The sequence below is a fragment of the Rhyacophila brunnea genome, unplaced genomic scaffold, assembly GCF_057557595.1.
Source record: "Rhyacophila brunnea isolate RB1 unplaced genomic scaffold, BYU_Rbru_1.0 scaffold_22, whole genome shotgun sequence".
NCBI lineage: Eukaryota > Metazoa > Arthropoda > Insecta > Trichoptera > Rhyacophilidae > Rhyacophila > Rhyacophila brunnea.
In genome coordinates, this window is record NW_028232882.1 from 36,918,341 (window position 1) to 36,942,939 (window position 24,599).

At 30.8% G+C, this 24,599-nt stretch overlaps 1 protein-coding gene across 1 annotated transcript in view; it reads left to right on the forward strand.

Annotated features, from left to right (window-relative positions):
• Positions 1-24,599, forward strand: part of LOC147070518 (uncharacterized) — a 90,122-nt gene that overhangs the window by 47,702 nt on the left and 17,821 nt on the right. Inside the window, exon 2 of the mRNA XM_085949632.1 lies at positions 7,045-7,227. Within this exon, the coding sequence (XP_085805758.1) occupies positions 7,125-7,227 (103 nt within the window). The 5' untranslated portion in view covers positions 7,045-7,124. The remainder of the gene's footprint in view (positions 1-7,044; positions 7,228-24,599) is intronic.

The window sequence follows — 24,599 nt, forward strand, 5'->3', positions numbered from 1 at the left end:
ATTGACTTCCTGATTCATGACTTCACTAAATTCCTCCTTTTTTGTAATTTAAAATATGAGACGAATCCTTACTGACATTCTGAATATGTAATACAAACAGACGTGTTCACAATACAAGGTGGCTCATAATGAGTGGAAATTTAAATACTAGGTTACTTGGATGTATGCCACCTAAACCAAATACAATACTTAGGTTTAAGTGTGAGTATTTTGTTGATAACAACCTTTTATTAACTTTACTATAGTTCTATATATTATTATGTATACTTAACATCGACCTAAAGTACTTGATGGATTTTTTTTAAATTTTGAGATCGTAAAAGCTTAGAAATTTTAAACTGTTTGATTTCTGTTTTTTGTAAAATTATTTTTATTTACTAACCTCCTATTAAATTTATAATTATACAATGTAATATTCTGAAGTAATTAGACTTAACCAAAGAATTTTGACTATTTATACATGGACGGAGTTTTATACGTTATTTCTGTTATGACATTTGAAATTATTTTGCAAGCGCATGTAACATGGATAAGTTGTGTAAACTCCATAAATATTAAGATCGCTCAGTTGCCATTCCGATTTTATTATTTAGCGCCCATTTTTTAATATTTATTGTGATTACTCTCTTGCGTGGAGTTATTAACGGTTTCACACATATTTTACATGATTTTTCAACTCAGTAATAATGCCAAAGTGTGATATTATTCGTTGTTTATCTACTCATCGTAGTGGATTGTCTTTATAGCAATAGTGTGATGCTCTGAAAATAAATCTGTTATACGAAGTCACTTATAGCTGACTTAATCACTGGAATAGAGGTCTGTTTTTTGTTTCAATTTCATACATTTATGCTCCATTTATATATAAGAAGCTACAGTCATCATAGTTACATATTTTTTTATCAAATAAATCAAAACTAGTATTTAGAAAAGTGAATTATTTATTTAAATCTAATAATAATACTATTAATACTATTGACCAAGAGTAGGTACTTGAATTTGAATGTAATGGATTAAAGTATTGTACTATTCCATTTGAATCATTTTTTGCGATCTGGGTTTTGCCTTTCGGCATCTTCAGACACTATTTACACTCACCAAAAGATAAATACACACTGAAAACAAATACAGCTAATTCTAACCTATATAATAAATTAATAGAATAAAGTAGGTAAAATTTTATCACCAATACTTTATCAATAATAAGTTTTATTAAATTTAATTATTTGTGAGACTATAATTAATTTTTTAAGTATATTTTTGAGTTTACTGATATTTTAAAAATAAATACAATTTATATATAATACCTTCATGGTATATTTTTGTGCAATTTAATCATATTAAACTACACAATCTTGGTCGTTACAACTACATATAAAGAGAGTGCATCAAAGTATACCGCCATATTATGCCAGAAGGCAGAAACATAATATAACACACGTTTCCAGACATGCTAGGTAATATAAAATAATGTGCTTTTTAGATACGGTTAGACAAAATTATTTAACGAATTAAACTTGAAAATATCAAAGTAGTACAGTACTGTTCTAGAGATTAAACTTGAACTTAGGTTAAAACGCAGCGACTTGCAAATAAAATGCAAGCGTAAAGATTATCGCGTGACTAGCAAAACGCCTGCGACATTCCCATAAGCAACCGTGCCTTTTCATGAGAAGTGAACCTTATGGTGCCGAATGTAAACTAAAAGTAACGTAACCATATTTTGTACCTTTCGTACATATTATATTAAATTTGTAGGTTATACCTTTTGACCTAATACCTACCTGATACCTTTAACTAAAAAATTTATTGACTACCAGTGAGTTATAATATATGTGCAGTATATAATAATAATAATAATAATTGACGTACTCCAATTTGTTCTATAATATTCGGGTTAAATCGAAATAATTACAAGATAAAAACAACTTTTTACATACCAAGTTTTTAAATTTTCTGTTGAATCATATAAACTTGATAATTCTATGTCTTAATAAAAACTTTTTATTGTACTTGATAGAAATACTGAATAAATATATAATACTGAAATGTCATTTTGACATTTCGTATTGATTTTCATAGTAACGCACGTATATATTAATAATTTAGTTACTAGGACCCCCTTAGCAACCAACAATAATAACTTTCCATCTAAACAGAATTAACTGAAAATGAATTCAATTCTGCTTAAAAATGGCTAATAGTATTAAAAGAATGCATTGTCGTCGTATTCTGATATATTCTAAAAGTTTTAAATGTCGACTAAACTAGTCGAGAAGTTAGTTAAAAATCTTCAATCGTCCAATACAAATCTTGGACAAATAAGATAAAATTTATACTGCGAACACAAAAAAAAATCTGTACCGGACAAACAAGAATACTAGCTAATAAAAACGTCGTAAAACTAAATTTATTAATAAACGGTGAGTAGGAAAAAAGGAAAATAGAAAATGATAATAAGTTTTGTGTAATGTGCCACATATGATTTTTCTCCACCACATTTACACACCCTCTTGAGCGTATACCATGGCGTAACAAATAAGAAGAGTCATTAAAAATTCTACTTTTAGCAAGATCTTTTCAAAGCCTTCATTCACATTGTTTTTTTTTAAATTTACAAACTATGCAATTAGTGCTGCAAATTCATGGGGTATTGGTTTTTCTATAGTTACCTATCGATTCAACCATGTTAATTAATCGTTATCAAGTGTTGTAATACAATAAGTTAGTATTACTCTCTCTAATCAAGTAGTGCAAAGTATAATCTACTTTGTTCATGAGTTTATTTTTGAATTGCACTGTGGATATTTTTATTTACGTATTTTCATATATATAGCAATAATTTTGGTTTATATCTGGTATGGGCCGTTTTTATACTGGTTACTCCACTCCATTCCATCTTCAGTGTCTTGCCAGTCGTATTATATCTTCAACGGAACCGGATTCAACAAGGAAGCGGTTGGGAGTTGGTTTATAGGCTTGGTTGGATGACTTAAAGATATCACCGCTGGTGAAACTTGAATCCTCTCGCGTGTGCCATTTCCATTTACCATAAATGAATTAAATTTAATATTATTGAATATAATTTTATGAGAATGATTATTTAATATCAGTAATGACTACTCGATACTAAGCGATTAATTACTTTACTTGCTACCCATTACAATGTGCCACACCTAAGTAGTTCATAGTTTGACTAACTTTACGGGACGTCACTGGGTTGAGTACCACAATGCATTTGTGAGGGGCCTTTGTCATCCAATGCAGGGTGCACTGACTTCTCATACATGAGGTTTGGGTTCAATTCCCGGTGGGGTCACACTATGTCGTTATGAGCCTGATTATTTATGTGATTATTTCATTACTATCAACTTACTAAATTACCATGAGGTTAAATAGATTTGTTACAAAACGAGACACAGTCGAGGTACATTGAGCGAGAGAAAATGATGAAATATAGTAAGTACAACGGACGTTAGCAACCGTAACAATAATCACATTGGTCCTGACTAACTCGTGTGCACTAGAAAAAATCGCATCTGCGCATGTTTATGGTTAAATTGTTCCATTATAATACTACTATAAGGTTTCACTACATATACTACTATGATTTGGCATCGTGGCATGTTCTAGTGGTAAGTAATAAAAAAAAAATATAACGTTCGGACCCCTATTTTTATGGTGACTTTCATGATGATTTTTATTATATTTGACTGTTTAATCGAAAAGAAATAATATTAAATAGAAGGTGATGAATTTATGCATCATTTTAAATTTTGATGTCAGAATATGGCATTTTAACTCTAATTATTGGCGGCACTTTAGACATCAGCTGTTAATCAATATACAGAGCACCTGGATCAAGGCACGAGGTGATGAAGATGGTGTCTGATGATGTGTCTAACCAGTGGTGACAGCAGAACCAGAAAAAGAAAAAAATCGAATGACAAAAAAACATCTTAAATATGTTGAACTCAAAGTTGAGTCAAAAGCTTGCTAGTAAAGTTCAGCTAAATATAGATATGCCAAGAAACCACTTGTCATTTTCCATTTCGTTAAAAATAAATGAAAGTTTGTTTACATCATTTCAGTTGAAGGCATTCCTTCATTAATTTTATTCACTCGCCCTCGCCCTTTCGATCAGCAATCAGATACTCTTTCGAAGAGCTTTCCGAGAAATGATTTGACAAAGGGCTTTTGTGTGTGAGATGACGTGGCATTTGTAAAGCTCGATGATTATATAACAATAATGACTGGTAAATCAGACATATATTTCAAAGTATTAAACGAAAATGTTACACCAATCAAGTGTAGAAATATAATAATTGCTTTTTTGATTATTGAATACTTAAACGGCGTCTACTTTGAAATGAGAAGTGATGATAGAATATTAAAATTTATGGCTAAGATACCACGTATTTATGCTATTACGACCTATTAATTTCATTAGTCTTAATTCAAATGAATCAACTCAGCTAAATATACATAATTTGAAAATATCTCATGCATGATTATACATACTAGAAAAAATCATTTTATAGAAAAATAATTACAAGATAAAAAGAACTTTTTATATACCACGTTTTTAAATTTTGTGTTGAATCATACAAACTTAAAAATTCTATGTATTAATAATTTAGGACAAATAAGGCAATTGTTAACAAATGATTTTTTTGCTATTTTGCAACAAACAAATATAGAATACTGAAATGTCATTTTGATTTCCATAGTAACGCATGTATATATTATTAATTTAGTTGCTAGGACCACCCCCTTAGCAACCAATAATAGTGGATTGGATTACGGATTTCTTCCAAAATAACTTTTCATACAAAACAGAATTAACTGAAAATGAATTCAATTCTACTTAAAGATGGCTAAAAGTATTATAAGAATGCATTGGCATCGTGTTCAGATATATTCTAAAAGTTTCAAATGTCTAGCTAGTCGGGAAGTTAGTTAAAAATCGATTGCAAGATTTGTACTGGATAAACAACCACCGGACAAACAAGAATACGAGCTAAGAAAAACGTGGTAATAAAATACGATACTCGACGGGACTTGAACCTGTATCTGCTAGATTTGCGCCAGTATGCTTTTCCAATTAAGCTACGGGCATGTTATTGAACTACGACGATTTGAACTAGTAGTTGTTACATGAAATGCTTATCGAATTGCGTGATAATGTTGACATGAATCCAGCAGATACAGGTTCAAGTCCCGTCGGGTGTCGTATTTTTTCTACAAAATGATTTTTTCTAATGTGACAGATATTACTTTCTTTTTAATTTGCATGAAAATCATGCATCATCTAGTTATATGTGACTCTTGCTATCCGACATGCCGCGTAAAAGTGGGTTCATTAAAAATCAAACATGCGAACATGATAGCAAACAAAAGTTATAAAGTTATATTACAATTTCACTTTTTTTTTTTTTTTTACAATTGATTTGTTTACTTTATGCTTGCTGCATTGTTTAGAAAATGGAGAAAGAAAAATCTAAACCATTCGATTAGCCATGAACTTAATTTTATATTCTGAAGGAGACACTTCAATTCATTGAGGTGGTTTTCCGCGAACCAAATGATGAGGTCGCTTCATCAGAAAGTGAAAGTAAATATAAATAAAAGACGTATTTTTCACAAACGGGGTAAACGATGTTTTCCAAACATCATATCAACATAACTATTATCATATTTTATTATTCAATTGTGATTTACTGCGTAGGCAAGGTTTTTACAAGGAGGCCTCCATCTATTAGCGCCTCAGGCCTCCGCGTACCTAAAGTCGCAACTGAGAATCCGTATTATCAAACATTATTTGCCGTGAAAAAAGTGGTCAATCCAAATTTAAGATTTGTAATGTTGAACTGATAATTAATTTGTATCTGTAGGTATCACAGTTAGTAAATTTATAATAGTTTTAGAATAACTTGTGAATAAATGTGGTCAATTATTTTGGTATGAGAGATTAAATAAATATTTTATATTTTCCCATGTTAAACATCAAAATGCTGTCATGCTAGAGAATTGTAATAGAATATACATCATTCCTACAAAGTAGACATAATGTGCAAAATTAGTTCCCAAATATCCTATATTATTAATTTTTAACCGTTGTACGGAATCGGATGCTATAACAAAATGATACAAAGTAAACCTTTTAAAAATATTGCTCATATTAAATTCATCATAATATTATCCTTTTTAGTTCAATCGAAAATCACGATTTTAAAATGCATCTTGCATTATTCTCAATGCGATGCAGACATATTGATAAGCTTTTAAAAGCTATATCAATATTAAATTTTACATTAAATTTGAGTTCTGACATTTTAAAATGAATATAAATCAAAAAGCGTTGTTTATTGAATTATTATTTAATGCAGGTTCATTATGCCTCATATTTTAATGCATATTTAAGTGCAAATAAACATGATTCATGACAGATTATTAATTAGTTTAACTTACACGCAATACGCATTATTGAAAATGCATACATTTTATAATATAACTTGAAAATGTTTCTGAACTTTGATTTTACCTTCACCACCCATTATGCACGGATATACCATGGCGTAACGAACGTTAGGCACCCATTAATATTGTGCTATGAGTGTCCCAGGAGCAACTTTCTTAGTTTGATTTGCGTGAACGAAACTGTGCCTGATTGCTATTCTGACATACTTAATACTTATATTACGGTCAATCCTCGATGAAAAAAGACCTTCTTGTTTTACCTAGGGTGGTCCGAACACACATACTACTATCGCCTGCTCGCCATATCTAATTCCTAAACTACCGACCCAAATACAAATCTTGCAGATATTTTTTTAATAACTTGTTACACTATTTTATGTGTTTTAAAATTCTGTCAATTTATGCCTACCATCTTTGTCTTCTATCTGCAAGGTTGGTCTTTGGGTTGGTATCTTCATTTTCCGGCAAGCTTACTTGTAAGTGATGTATATATTATTTGAATCTCACTTTGAGCTAATATTACGATTTTTCTAATAATCAATAATTCTTTTTTATTTGTTTCAGGAATTTGGTGGTTAAAATTCATATGAAGGAATAGCCACCCCTGGCCGATTGGATCCGTCTTTCGAAAGGAAAATTTTAAAATGGCGGCCGTCATGAAAGTGTCATTTGCCGCCCTTTTTGCGACGATGTTGGCAGCATTGATTATCGTGCCACAGAACGCTGCAGCAGACGACGAAGATTTTGGTAAGTTTTTAACGATCTATTGCCACATCGTAATACGGGTGCATATTGTAAATCCGTGTTGAAGTCCTTACCGCATTTGGTCACGGAGTAATAACCCCAGGTTATCATCCGTATATTAGAAAGTAATTCGCTCATAATAAAATCACGTGTTAAGTTTATTAGAACAGCATAGAATTATTCAAAAATAATAATAGAATAATTAATTAGAATCTCGTAATTCACGCATCGTTTTTATTAAATTTTGTACGAAATTCACAATTAAATATTACTGTTAAATGGGTCCAATTTGAATATTTTTTTGTACCTACCTAAAATTGTTTTAATTTCATTATTATTTACTGATATTAATTCCTGAAGACATGTTATAAACTCGTTTATTTACAAAATATATTATATTTAATAGCCTGTTAGGTTAAGTAAAGCAGGACTCGAAATGGATCGGAACGCACCGGAGCGCCGTTCCGGTTCTTGAAATCAGAAAGTTATCGCTCCGTCTCGTGGAAAAATTAATTTGACCGTCTGATATAGATAGGCCACAATAACAAAAAATGTAACACACTTATTTTATAAAATATACATGAAATTAGATAACTATGTTAATATTTTCGAAAAATTATCGAGCGCTCCGGTTCGTAAAATTTTCTATTTGGAGCGCTGAAGTAAAGTTATCTAAGTTAATATAGTTTTAAAAATGGGTATTATTGAAATATTGACAACGTGAGAAATAGGAAGGACTCCGTCTCTTTTTGTGATTTAAATACTTAGCAGAAACAAACGTTTACTTTTGTAGTTTGGATAATATTATGACAAATACACCATCTAGTAAAATTTAATATAATTAATATTAACATTTTGTAAAATAAAATTTTATTGTATTAAATTCTATTGGATTTAAGTATGTACCTTCGGTACCTAACCTAACCCAATTAATATTCAGAAAGTAATAGGTAGTGTTAAAATCATGGCTCCCACACCATGGCACGGGGCCACAGGCAAGGTTCTTTGGCAGGCCCGCTACCAATTGATAAGGGTAGTGTGATGCTTTACAGCAGTGTTCCCCAACTGGTATTCCGCGGAATCCCCACTGTTGCGCAGTAGGCTCTTTGCATAATACGGGAATAGTTTGATAATAAGTACAATGAGTACCAAAAATAGACTAAAACTTATAATTAACTTCACGATAGACTAAGTATTTCTTTGTGATAGTGAAAGGCAAGTGTTATTGTTTAATTATCCTTAAAGGATGGTTTTATTTATTTATTTATAACATATAATCACTTTGGGCTATGTTGGTGATCCTAATCCGTCTACATAGTGCTTGCGGCGTCCAGTCAATGGGCCGAAGTCGAAGTCACGACGCTATATCCTCAGCTTAATATGATACAACAATTGAAATTGAAAAATGGCAACAGGATAGTAGATGACGGTCTATTTGAAAATAAACATGTCTGTCCAAGTAGAACCAACAAACCAGCATGGAATACAGCCGTGAGCTGACTTAAACTCATTTATTTTTCATTTTTTACTATTTTTCTCATTCATCCTTCTCCATAATGTGAGTGATAAAGTAATGCAAAACTCATGTTAGTCATTTTGTTAGTTATGCGTTCAGTTGATGTAATAGGCTGTTTGCACCACTGCAATTTTATGCAACTGGTTTGATTACTCAACTTGCATCATCGTCACGTATTTTCATAACCTGGAGCACCGCAAACAAGATTGTAAGTAATATGTTATAATAATTTTCTTTTATTCAATACTGAATATAATATACAAGATTGTCAGATTGTCAGATTCAAATAGATATTTTTAAAAACCCTTAAAATCTAATAAGTATATTGACAATAAAAATACTAGAAAAAAATGAACAAAGTGGAATTAAAACTCACACCTTTAGCAGTCGAGATGAGTGTTCTTATCATTTAAGCTATCGCTCAAACAGTGGCGTAGCTAGAAATATTGAATCACTATGCAAAACTATGTAAAGGTTCGTTTTACTGTTTCTAAAAAAAACACGCCCAAAATCTTGAGCTTTTTAATCGAGAAAATTAATTTTATTCATTCCTTTAAAATTTTTCTCTGATTTCAAGACAGTTCGGAGGGATTGCATTTATTATCAAATCGGATTTTCGGTGCAAAGTCAATGCCGAGAGCTTTTCCTTAGCTTTATTTATAATCTTTTGTGTGAATGGTATAATATGATAAAATATAAAGTTTATTAATAACCCGTGGGTCTCAGGTTCGAATCCTGGGTCTAGCAAGTACACATATTGTTTTTCAATTTATGTATAAGTCAGGGTATGGACCTAATAGGTTGAGCAAGTGGCTGACATCCATTTCTTGTAAAAACAAAAATCTGTTAATACATACCTCTACTCTGAAGAAGCCCATATGATCCTATTAGGATCGGACATGGTCAAAAAAAAATATAATAATTATATATTATATATTTACCCACGATGGCCGCGTGGCTTAAACGTAGGTCTTTCGCGTCGTGGGTCCCAGGTTCGAATCCTGGGTCTGACAAGTACACATATTGTTTTTCAATTTGTGTATGAGTCGTAGACCTATTAGGTTGAGCAAGTGGCTGACATCCATTTCTCGTAAAAACAAAATCTGTTAATACAAACTTCCACTTTGTGGAGGCCCATATGATCTTATTATGATCAGACATAGTCGAATATAAATGAATGTTTTTGAATTGTTCAATAAAATAATGTTACATTCTTAAAATATTGTGAATTATTCGTTGAATAAAAAAATAGTTTATTGACAGATTCCTTCATATTGCTAAATTACATCGCATTTAATATTCCACTATGAAGAAATGGGATGCATCTAAAAGGAATTTTTATAGAGTCTGCATTATTGAATAAATTATTCTGATTATTTAATAGTTGCCTTGCAAATTGCATCGGCCATGCAGCTGCGAGAAATGCAGGAATAAAATTAGTCATGGGGACTTCCCGTGGGTAATTATTGTTTATGGCTTTGCTGTAGCCTTTATCTATGCATTTTTATTATAAATATATGTTATTATAACAAATAAATTGTACGGATGGCCCACCCTACAATTACGTGAGATCGGATCGTATTTCATCAAGAGATTTTTTAATTAATTTTAGCAAAATGTTTCCAGACTTTTGAGTCTTTTTGGGATGAAAATAAATAATGCTAGTGTGTTACGATTTACTACATATAAGTGAGTGCATCTTTTTTGAACATTTTTCTCTTGATTTAAAATACCATAAGTACTATTAAGATGAACTAATGTTTTCTTCTTAAATTAATATTTATCAAATAACTTAAGGGCCCACATGCTCCACGTAGGTCAATATGGAGATTTTTTGGTGGTATTTTCAGAGCATAATCCTGGACATTCCTTAAACGTTGTAGATAATCTATTTATATAATTTTGAAGCCTTATTATCCTTTATCTTTATTTTAAACATTTTTGATGACTGCATAAAGTAATTCTATTACATAAAATTAATAGTATTCTTTTAAACCTTTCGATCTAATGTTTTAGAATATAGTAATATTTCGGTACATCCATTTGCAGCGGTGTTAAGATTTTTTAGATTTATTAATTTTTAAACGCTTTTATAAAACCATTAGTAAATATTGTGTACTATTTAAATAATAGAAATATTTAATATAAAAATTATATTTATAATCTCTGTGATCCCAAATTTGACAAGAATTAGGCATTTTAATATAATTATATAAATAGATTATCTACAACGTTTAAGGAACGTCCAGGATTATGCTCTGAAAATACAATATAATCTCCATTTTGACCGACGTTGAGCATGTGGGCCGTTAAGGTAATGTGTAATACTACAAGGGACAATAACGAAAGATGCAATTTAATACATTTTTACTGATTATTAAGTGTATTAATAATAATCCCTCGTATTTATAAACATTGAAAAGAATACTAACGGATATAGCGAGATTTCGGATGTAACGAGGAAACATTCGTTGACATTTTAGTTTATGATTTTCTCCATACATTTATTCACTTTTATAACCAGCTACTTATCGGGTATACCGAGCTAAAATATCGTTAAATTTTTTTTTAAAACTGTTAATGTGTCGATAGTTTAAAAACATTTCGACCCTAAGCAATAAAATCCGGCCGGATAGGATGCCGCCGGGATAGGATTACGTTAATGACACTAGTTAAGTGTCTAAGTACCTACCTAATTAGTGTTTTCGCTGACAATATTGAAAAAGTATCCACGGATATGGTTGAAATTGCATGTAAAAAATCCAAGAAGTCAACAAAAAATCAATTTTGAAGTCAGTAGGTACCTACCAGCGATCATTACAATAAACAACTTCTTTTGTAGTTTATGAATGCCATACTTGGTTCGGGTAAAAATTCTAATTGTGTATCTTTGTTTGAATTGCGACTTTTTGTGTATGTGACCGCTCAATTAAAAATACACATTCTCTGATATTACGAGTAACGCTTATAACGAGCGAATTCAATTGGTCTCATCTTCCTCGTTATAACCCAGTTCGACTGTATATATGATTTGACAAAAGACTGTTACAAACTGTAATTTGATTTTTTTTTGAATGTGCAAAAAGAGATTATTTAATGCTTCTGGTTTTAATATGTCTTATCATTAAAATAAACATTTATTTATCTTGTATTTTATATCAAAGCTTATATTGAAACTTCGATTCTATGTACATATTAAATATTTCAAGTTATACACATTTAATGTATCTTAAGTCTTCAATATCTTTCGTATTCTGTGACTAGGTGCCTCCAAAAAATCTACTATTGCAATACACAACATTATTACTTCGATACTATGCATAAAACTAATGATAAAGATAGTTCAAGAGAAACAAAATTTGTATGACAATTTTTTTTAAATCTCTCTCTCTGTTCTAAATTTGAAAATGCAAACAAAATATCTAATAAGTACCAACATATGTGTTTTTTTTTTGTCATGTTAAACTTTAGTTCATAAAAGTAATACTTACCCCGTTTACACGTGCATGGATTTACTGTTGACAATAAGAAAATGTATGTGTAAACATGTATTATCCTACAGTTGGCAAGATTGCTGCATGAATCAAACAAGTTTGGAAGCTTCCGAATTTTTATGTGCAAGTAAGATCTGCGCCTGCGCAGTAAAACGATAATGGCGAACCTGCCGGTAAAAAAACGAACTACTCATTGTGAGGTTAACCGATTTTCAATACGTCCTGTCAAATAGTACTATAAAATGACAACATCGCGTCTCGCTTACCCTTGAAGAATGAGATTGCAGAGACAGTCAGCACTTTTACGTGTAAACAGTTATTATTGTCACGATAGTTTAAAACACGTGTACAGGCGCTATAAGGCTATATTGTTAGTTTACCGTCAATATTTGTTCAATTCAAAATAATTAAGTACATAAGTATCTACTGAAGATTATAAAATATTTTTCTATAAGTACATTGTTGTACTAAATTTATATATGGTTTGAAAATTGCTTTACTGTACGTGTTTCACTCCCTTATGGGGGGACATGCTCGTCGAAGGTCAAAATTGAGTTTTTATTGTATATTCAAACCATGATCCTGGACACTCCTTAAACGTTGTAGATGATGTATTTATATAATTTTGAAGCCTTATTATCCTTTATAGTTATTTTAAACATTTGATGACTGCATGAAGTATTTTTGTTACATAAAATAGTATTCTTTTAAACCTCTCGCTCTAATGTTTTAGAATATAGTCATATTTCGGTACATAACTGTGCAGTGGTGTTAAGATTTTTTACATTTATTAATTTTTAAACGCATTTATAAAACCATTAGCATAATTTATTACGAGATAATTTTTGTAAAATATTCACGATAAAAAATTATATTGATAATCTCTGTGATCCCAAATTTGACAAGAATTAGGCATTTTATTATTCAAAAAATCGGCAAGATTAACACATTTGAAGATAAATCTAAAGATACTTATTATAAGCTATGTCTTTGACCATTCAAGTGTGATAAAAATCTTATGAATAATGATTGCTTTATAATAATTATTGACCTAAGAATAAGGTAGTGTTTTTTTGAAATACGCCATTTCTTTTGTCATTCCCTAGTGGTTAAGCTACAACATACGGCCGTAGCCATAAAATGACAAACTATAATTAAAGTAGGGAGTAAAATTATGTTAACGCGCGTGTTTGAACATGTACCTAACCGAATTTGTTTTTTTTTTTTTTTAAACGGTACATGTTCAAACACGCGCGTCAATATCATTTTACTCCCTACTTCAATTATAGTTTGTCAATTTATTGCTACGGCCGTATGATGTAGCTTAACTACTGGGGAATGACAAAAGAAATGGCGTATTTCAAAAAAACACTACCTTATTCTTAGGTCAATAATTATTATAAAGCAATCATTATTCATAAGATGTTTATCACACTTGAATGGTCAAAGACATAGCTTATAATAAATATCTTTAGAATCATCTTGAAATGTGTTAATCTTGCCGATTTTTTGAATAATAAAATGCCTAATTCTTGTCAAATTTGGGATCGCAGAGATTATCAATATAATTTTTTATCGTGAATATTTTACAAAAATTATCTCGTAATAAATTATGCTAATGGTTTTATAAATGCGTTTAAAAATTAATAAATGTAAAAAATCTTAACACCACTGCACAGTTATGTACCGAAATATGACTATATTCTAAAACATTAGAGCGAGAGGTTTAAAAGAATACTATTTTATGTAACAAAAATACTTTATGCAGTCATCAAATGTTTAAAATAACTATAAAGGATAATAAGGCTTCAAAATTATATAAATACATCATCTACAACGTTTAAGGAGTGTCCAGGATCATGGTTTGAATATACAATAAAAACTTAATTTTGACCTTCGACGAGCATGTCCCCCCTTATCAAGCACAAGTATCGACATTTATATTTAACGTTATATTGTAAAGTTACTCGTGAAAGATATATATATATATACAAAACGGCTTTAATGAAAACAGCGTCTCATATATTATTATTATTTGCCAATTTGTTTGCCTGAAAATTTAATAATAACTGACGTTAGCCCACCGATTGGTAAATATATTTATTATGAAGTCTGAATAATGGGGAAGCAAAGAAGCTTGGACGTGCAGAAATTTAGTGTCCCGCCGGCCGTCCATTTATCACTTCCATCATGGCGGAACGGGTCTCATAACTTCTTCCCTCGTTAGTGTTATGGTTAGTTTGGATCCTGTAACATGATACCGGACTGCTGCAGATTATTTGCTATCATCATCGGGATTTTACTGAATATTCAACGCGGTGATTAAGGCTTTGACGGTATACAACTTTTCGTTGTAGGTATATAATCTTACATTAGAATATTGGTTAACGGTTGCTTATCTAATAGTACTGGCGAAGGGTGGAGGTAGGCTGTTACGATTCTACATAAATAGAGAACACTAAACTTTGTAAGTCATACTTATTTGTTGTCTTTGAACTAAGACTACAATTTATAGATAGTTGAAAATCAATTAAACCCTGCCTAACCAAACCTACCAAACCAATCCGACAAAAATAGTGCACACTTTTCCAGTCATAATTATTAGTTTTCGTAATATTACAGATGGTGATGGTTAGTTTTTTTTAAATTCATTAAACCCTGCCTGACAAAACCATAATCGATAAAAAATATTCTTATATTTATAAAATACCTAAAGTTATGTATGGTTTAATGGAATAATTTTAAATGTTTTATAGAAAAAAACGAATATTTTTTGACTACCAATTATCTACTATGGTTTGGATTAGGTAGCGTTTAATTGCATTTTAAAAACTAACAAACACTATCTACACCATATTGTAGTCTTAGTTCAATGAAAACAGATGCGTTTGACTGACAAAGTTTAGTGTGTATTATTTATGGCGGATCTTAACAGCCTACCTCCACCCTTCGCAACTGGACCAATAGGATGTAAGTGGCAATTAATTGGTGAGTTTACAGAAGAGCAATTTGAAAGAATAATTGTATTGTTTTCGTCATTATTTTCTCTGAGAACGCAAAAAAATAGTAATATTGAATAATATGTTCAGATGACAAAACTAAATTATATAATTATTTATCGTTGTTTTTATTTTTAAAGAAACAACTGCCACTATGACGTTTAATAGTTTGTTTACGAAAGGAATTGCAAATGGCCGACAATAATAAATTCGCTTCAATTCGAACAATTCTAAACTATAATATTATACTGTATAATCGTCACGATTACATTATCATATTGTGGCGTAAAGGTAGTGCGTTCGGTTGATAACCGAACAATAATTGGTGGTTCGAATCCAATCGAGTGTGTTTTTTTGTGTGAAAAAATAAATTATGTGTTACATGTCATACGCCAAAAATACACTCTGATCTGATTTTCCAAAGAAGTATAACTTCAAAAAACTTCACTGTCTGAGTCTTTCAATTAATTCGTTTGATTCAACACCAAATTAAACGAAAACAAGTTTTCAAAAAACAAACTTTATGGATAAATAGATCAGATAATTTTCTATGATATTAGATAATTTTGCCCATTGAATCGAATAAGTTTATCAGAATAAGATAAATCAAGATATATGTAATAATACACATTTTATAGTTATCATAATATTCCGTCAATCATAATATGTGTACCTATAGAGCAAAGGCATGCGGTGTCTTAAATACTTTTTAAGATTTTCCAATTTTGAAATACTTACATTATTTCTACTGATAATATATTTAAAAAAAAAATGAATGTAACGTTGCTGTCATCAGTTCCTTGACAACGCAGTCTTAAAATAGTGGGGACATGCTTACGAAGCATGCAAAAAAACCAACGTCTCTCATCCCATGGATAGCAGTAGGCACCCGGGATATTAATATGTCATTCATTTTTTATCGGTATTATGGATACATATAATAACGTCATAATTGAATATCTTAGAATAATTATTATTAAGGCATGCGCTGCATTCTCAGCATCTATGGTCCGCACGCCACTGATATATAGGCAAAATAAAGTAGGTGCATATTGTGTAATATAAAATATAATGTTTTTTTCGTTGTAAATAATCACATCGGGCGGTACTCTTCGATAATTTATTGTATTACGAACTAACCGACAAAAAGTCAATGTTGCCATAAAACGAAGCAAAGTTCGCAGAATCCCGCAATAAAAAGTTGCTGCGGTGAGGAAGTTGCTTCCAACAAAAGTGAATGTTTTATACATTATTGATTATTTAACTGCACTGTCCATTTCAATATTGGGATAATGTATATCTATATACTTGATTTTAGGGGTATGTTGCGTGTATTTATATATTTAAAATACACACTATTTTATAATAATTTATCTGAGGGCTTTTATTCTTATTTTTCGATGAGAAATACTAAGTGGCGGTAAGAAAACTGCTACTTTGATCTATGAAGTCTCGAATCCTTTCCCGTCGTATAAAAATTCATATATTATATATTCACTGGTCCAGGACAGGGGGACATGGAGGAAGTTCTTATGATGATGATGATATTGAGAAAACTGCTCCTAACTCATTTTTTAATCATATGCCATTTCATAGGTTTAATCTTCAGTAGTCATTTTATTGATCGATATATAGTAGGTAATTATTTTTGGCTTATAACAATGAACTCATGTAATACCCAACTTTCACTAATTACTGATTGTTTAAAATTTAAAAAAAATGTAGAAATGTTAATAATAAAAGTTTGCTTAACTTTAGTAGGTATAATTTTGAATGACGAAGTAGTAAATTTAAGAATAACAATGAAACCCTTACCTGTTCAAAATCATTGAGGTGTATAAAAGGTAAAAAAAATAAACTAATGCTGCCGAAGTTCACTTTGATTCCGACGAGGAAAACACCTGTGTAGTATTGCTTTCACTATCATTACAAAGAGGCATCAATCAGACCGCATTAAGGTTTCGCTGATCATCATCACGAATGATGCGGTCAGGGTGATTCCCAACCGAGCCGGAGAGTACACCGCAGGTCATCGACCGCTTGACCTTGCCCTTAACAATGTACGACCTTCAAAATACGCCCCTGCGTCCGTCAAAATGGTCTGTCATTCTGATTTTCTTTTATTGGTTTTTTAGTTAATTCTTGAATTTTGCTGAATTTCACGGATTTTAAGGAATAATGTAAACTTTTTACGATTGAGATTTACTTTTGAATGTCATCGCTTAACGACCGTCAAATCAATCCTTCTGAAAACAAGTTATTGTTTCTATAGTTTAGTTTAACTGCATGTATTTTTTTCACGTTTATATTTACCTTAATTTATAAAAAACCATACTGACCTATTCTGAATCACATACCTATATCAAATTGAGTTAGCATTGGTTTTATCCAAACAATTCCATTTTACCTGATCAAATATTTTTTTTTAAGTCTGAATAGATATAATATAAAAATATCGAACTATTTTTATTGAAATATAACATTTTGAAAAGCTTAAAAACATAATACTTATATATTATGTAAATTAGAAACATCCTGAACAAAGTAGAATTCCAACACATATTTCTCACTTGCCAGGTATTTTTTTTGCAAATAATTTCTAATAACAATGATATATGGGATTTTCACAAGTCAGAAGTAATCAAAATTTTAGTTTTGATGCCCTTACATTTTACAATAATGTTGACTTGTATCTATAAATGAAATCAGTAAAGTCATTAACATGATTTAAATAAATTACAAATTTAAAGTAAATTACCGTGTTCACTGTCAGATAAATTAAAAATATGAGATTTTCGGTTGGCATCTCAAATGCGTAACTAATTATATCAAAAGTATATTTCAATTTGAATTATTATTAAATTTGCTTAAACTTGCATAGTGGATTTTTTTAAAATATCAAGACCATCCTATTATGATGTTTCTAGTACCACATAATATTATCTACATACAGATAACTACGATTGTAACTAACTGCGATTATAAAAATAGACACATATCATGTAGACTTTACGTAAACGTACAATAATATATATATATATTTTTTAATAGGCTTGTTTGTATCAATAGTGGGTTCCAAAATTCCGAACACCAGTTATCCTGTTTTTTTCCACGTAATAATAATATTTTCACTCTCATAATTACTTTGATACTTATATAAATGAAACTAACTATAAATAAATTATGTCAGTTGTGCATTTATCATTAATATGAGTGCATAGTGTCTGAAGATTTCAAATGGCAAACACCCGGTTGAAAAAATAACAAATCGAACAGTAAAAAAAATTACAATATTATAACATGCTGATATCGTTATAGGATCACCGCTTTCATTTCTTACAAACATAGTTCTAAACGTACACCTATATAATTAGTTTTTTGTTATTTCGTTTAATTGATTTGGTATACCTACATAAAACATAGATATTTTGTAAGAGTAATATAATGTTGGAAAATACTTAGCTGTTTAAAACGAAAATGGTAAAAACTTTTGCAATACCCAACCGAAGTAGTGAATCCTTGTCCTTTTCAGTTTACTTAAAATGCAATCCTGTGCGACTGGTCAGAACTCCATATGGAGTTGTTGCTAAAAGCAGCCGCATTCCCAGGGATGCGGGATCGAATCCTGTCACTGGATCGCCACATCAATTACGTACATCACTTGCTTCAATGCATATCTGAGTACAAGTTACATTTTCTAGGGTCGGTGGGATAAAATGCAATTACGTAACTTGTATGTGACTAGTTATCAACACCAGGCGTTGTATTTTCCTTTTTCTTTCCTAGCGGATGTGAAGTAGTCGCATCTCTAATAATTAATGTACCTGTGTATATATTATATCCTGTTGACTAACTACTTAAATTGCACCTTGCCTGATAATTATTTATAACGTATCGAATCAAATATAAGACGCACTCTTACTTTTAAATAACGATAATAATTTAAATCATTATAAAAACTTTATCGATAAGATAAAAGTCATGCAATCACCATAAAAATAAATTCCTGAATGTTTTTAATTTGGTTAAATTGGCTATCTGCTATACAATTGGTAACTTTACTAACAAATTTACGATATTTATGTATCTATATTATTCTACCTACAGAACATAGTAAAGAAAGATATTATTATAGTAAATAGGATATCACGGTGTTTAAATTATATAATTATTTATTAAAATAAATAATTGTTACATTCGCATTACATCCATAAAATTAAGATAACCGAATAAATAATATTAAAAATAATCCTAATGGGAAGAGTGAACCCAGTCCGCTGCTACCAATTTATTATTAATATTTGACTCTGTTTTATCAGCAGCAATTTTAAATCACCGCGATTAGTAATTTGGATTCTACATCTTTTTTTAGTTAACAGATTGGTAACCACGTTGAATCCACGTTTCACTAAATATGATGAACGAAGTGCAATTAAAAACTTTTCTATTAAGTACTTATATATCATAATCCAGGATAAAATTAATTATCTGCCTTTGTAGTCAAAACTTTTAGTGGCTGAATTTGAATTCCTCATTATTTGGGGTGCCGGACGAAATCCCGAATGCCGAAATCCCGAACGCTGAAATCCCGAATGGCAGAAATCCCGAATGGCCAGAATCCCGAAAGCCGAAATCCCGAAAAATAAAAAAATACAAACGGTAATAATTGCGCAATCTTAACACTTATTTTGAATTGCGCAAATTTTTACAAGAGAGACAAAAACCCATTTGTTCTACAAAAAATGGTTTTTTGTCTCTCTTGTTGTGGATTTTGGCCATTCGGGATTTCAGCCTTCGGGATTTCGGCTTTCGGAATTTAGGCTTTCGGGATTTCGGCCAGGATTTCAGCATTCGGGATTTCGGCCTTCGGGATTTCGACCCAAACCCATTATTTGTTGGTACGTCTATGAGTTATTCTTGTAATTTTTGAAATTCGAATGTGTTTATACTCGAAAAAACAGTCAATAACCCAATAGTGTATGGTCATTTAAAGAATATCATCAATCTGTTGATTAAAATAAAAAAAGGATTCTTTAAATACTTTAAAATTAGATAAATCCTTATCTCTTTTATCATCCTGAAGAATGTCGCGATGACTTCCGTGCTTCATTTTATAACTGAACAAAGACATAATTTAAATATTCAATATTATACTGTCAACATTTTTTGTTCTTCCTTTTTTCTAACATTAAGGTTATATAATAAGTGGAAAAGTTTTTGCTAATATTAAAATATGCGGTTATGTTACATTTTTAAATTAAATGAATTTAGTATGTTTATTTGGAAAATATATTAATCACTACAAATTTAAGTGTATGTTATAGTATAGAACAGTGGTTCTCATGTGAAATTTAACTGTGGCCAGTCCAAGCTGTGGCCGCACAATTGACATTCACAGTTCTATGGAAATGTCTGGTGGCCGCACCAAATTTCTCTTTTATTATGATTGAAAAAATTAAAGCTAAATTTTATTTACTTAAACAATGGATCAATTTATTTATATATAAGTCCACTTAATAAAAGACATTTGAATATTTTATTACATATCTATTTATTTAAAAATAATAAATAATAATAATTTAAAAATCAATACTCCTTTTTTTCAATACGAGCCGCATGGCTGCTTTTGAGTTTACATCTGTCAACTGGCTTCGATATTTGTTTTTTTATGAAGTGCATTACACGGAATGATCTTTCACAGTATACAGTAGTAGGAAAAATCGACAATATTGATAAAGTAATTGTTGCCAATTTTTTGAATTGAATTTATTCTCAGAAACGGACTATTTCACATATGATCTCATCACAAAAACACATTATGGATCATTTGAGCGTGGAAAAAAATTTAAGACGAGTCGTTCATGTGTATTCAACCAATTTCATAATTAGCCACCAGGGCCACACATGAGAACCACTGGTATAGAAGATAGATCACATTAAATATTTACGGAGAGTTTTTCAAAATTTTCTTCTTTTTTTCTGCTTCCATCGACCTCTTATTTCTATTCAACGTCCTCCAATTGATTTCAAGGCTACTACCGCACACATAGATCGGTTCAGGGGATAAAACACTAATCTACAGCATAGTGTCCTGATCATTTTTGACTCACCGTTGCTTTTTCAGTATCTATCTCAATTAATACTACAAATTGTAAGAAAGCTCGTCTGGAAATAATACAGCTTAATACTGAAAGTATTAAACAATACTCATAGTTAGTTATTCAAATGTAATATAAACGTAAAATTTCACATCAACACTCTATAATTAGTAATCAAATCAGTAAAATTTATAGTAATAACTGATGTTAAGTATGTGCCAGGTGTTTATTACTAATTTTGACTATGTTATGTTCTATAATTTTTATTGCCCACGCGTTATCCTGAATGATGAAAAATGACGCGTATATTTACACAATAAAAGCTCTATCAGGTTATAAAAAGGCTTTAAATTTACAATTGTAGTCGCAAAACGCTAAATTACTCAACATAAAAGTTTGTACATACGTTTACCGTGTATTTAGCTAACAAATTTATTGAAAGAACTATATGAATTCACATAGAGTCAAAGCTCAAAATTCCTATGGCATTACTTGGAAATATTTATAGAGCAGAAGAAACTATAAACACTTGTTTTAATAGCTTTCAGCTATTCCATTCCAATATACAAAAGTTTAAACTAAACTGGTTATCGTTTTGAGTCATTTACCTCGCGATAGCTTTAAATGTAAATAAAGCTCTATGTTGCCACCTGAGAATGAAAACAAGTAAACTATTATTCATAATGAAAGCCCTGGCTGCATCCAGGAAGCAACTTCACTCTTCTTTACCCTCCTCTTATCTTAATTTATCTTCGGTGGCACTGTATCTAATTATGCATAATTAAATTACCTCAATTATTGCCAATGATCTAGTACTCTCCGCATTATAATATGTTCTCTATATTATATATTGAATAACTGGGGAAATAAAATACATCCCTGACGGAATCCCTTCTCGATTCGGAAAATCGGAAAATGCTCTATTTACTTTGTGTGGTTATTGTTATATAGGGTTTTGATGAGATAGATAAGGTTACAAGATATAATAACAAGACGGAATACACTGGTTGAATAGTGCGTTTTAAGCGCGAAATATATTATGGTGCACGTCGCGGACTATCACGTGACGTCACAATAAGCTGCCGCTACGGGAAAAAGTGTGTAATGTCGTTTTTCTTGGTGTTCAGACTGATGCTCCCATCCCGTAGCACATTTTGAACCTTTAAACGAACATTGTCAGTTGGCAAAATCTGCCAAAATCACCAAAACAACAATGAGGTCACCTCACGTTGAAACGCACTGCATCAACACCTGCATAACATTTTGAACGTTTTTATCATATTCTACTTATTTTCACATTTTAAAATCATTTCAAAATCACGTTTTTTGTTTTTAGTGGTTGGCACTATGTATTTTCTGGAAGAATATTGTTTTTTTATGTATGGTCTACAGGTTGTGTTCTGTTCAAAATATTATCTAGGGATATAATATCGCAAGTAATTTTAACGTACGCACACGTAGAAACTGTTAAAATTAATTGAAATTAGCATGAATAATAATTCAAAATACAAATACATTAGAGTTAGCACTCTCTATAATTGAATTTAGAGAGGTGGTGATCGTTCAACATATTCTGCAAAATGACGAAACCATATACTTAATTTGTCACCGTGACAGCGTGCTGGTGATGTGACATGCATCTCAATTTGATCACAACTTAACTTAGGTTGTTTACTTTTCAAAACATTCAAACGAACTCCGAGTTAGCTTTTTTTTGCGAATAATTTCATGAAATCCATCACAATATTGTGTTATGTATTATTTTATTATCTCTAATATTTATGACAATCTCATAAATAACTGATATGTGAAATAAATTTTTCTAATAGTCATTTGGATTTATATTAACAAAACATTCTCAGTGTGTGGTAGCATTAAGATAGTTTTTATTGAGCCCTGCAGGAAGGCCATAAATAAAATAGCGCATAGTAAAAAGTCCGTTGCTCCCGCGACACAGGTTCACACGAATTACAGAATTGGTTTGATGGGCGACGATGACATGTCGATATATATTATTCAATTCCAGAATAAGGTTCAAAGACTCCACGGCGAATGACTCTTCACGAAATTTATACATATGTATGCATTTTTTTTATATATCATATATTATCTAAGTATATGAGATCAATCAAGGAGAAAAAACATGCATATGGACGAAATGGGAATGTAAAATTGTTTGATCGTAAATTACTTGTAGCCGCAAGAAATCAATTTGATGGTTCATGTTATATTAATATCATTTTGTAGAGATACTTGTAGGTATATTCCGTGAGGTCCAAATACAATGTACGACGCATAGGCCCGTTTCAGACGGGACACCGGTGTCGCGCTCGTATATAATATAGGAGGCTTTTGTATTCGAATAAAGAGGCTTTTGCATTATGTTTGTGAACAGAGCTAATGCCGCATATGAAGTTAGCTGCGAATCAGTCAGCTGTATACAAACGCAAGTTTGATAGTAGAATTGTTCCGTTGTCTAGGCAACGAATTTATTATTGCCGGCCATTTGCAATTCCTTACGTAGACAAACGATTAAACGCCAGAGTGACAGTTGTCACTCTAGAAATAAAAATAACGAGAAATAGTTATATAATTTAGTAATACAAGTTAAAGTGTATATAAATAACAACGGCGCTCCAATAAGCGGCCCCTTTTCTTGAGTGTATATTTATTTTATCAAGATAATTAAGAGCTAGTCGAAGAATCTAGGTTATCACAAGATTTGTTTTTGTTTTGTTACGCCAAAGATGTATAACTTCTAACGCGCGTACATAAGTACACATACCGATTTTATTTTGGTGTATAGTGCTTATATAGTAATGTGGGTATATTGTTTGTAATTTTATCTATACAGCAAAATTGTGATAAGAATGAATGCAAATCAAACGACCTTAATATTGATAACAATTAACATGTACAGTAAACAAGTTAAGGCAATTTTTTTCAAAATTATTATTCTTTTAGTTTACTCATCATTTATTTCCATTTAACAACTGTTGGTAAATTGACATTGTCTTTACTGTTTTCTTCTCAATTTGTAAGAAATACGCAGGTTTGTTTAGATTTTTGTAAAATTTATTAAATTTTCTGATGAATCGATTGCGTTATTTGCATCGCTGATAATTACCGCTATTAATAGCGTATTGATGCCTCATATTGATGAGAAAATTAATGAATTTCAAAATTGTTATCAAAGAGAAGAAAAGAAAAAAATGGCCAAGAATACCACCATTATTACAAGCTGCACTGCTCAATTTCATCCAAACCT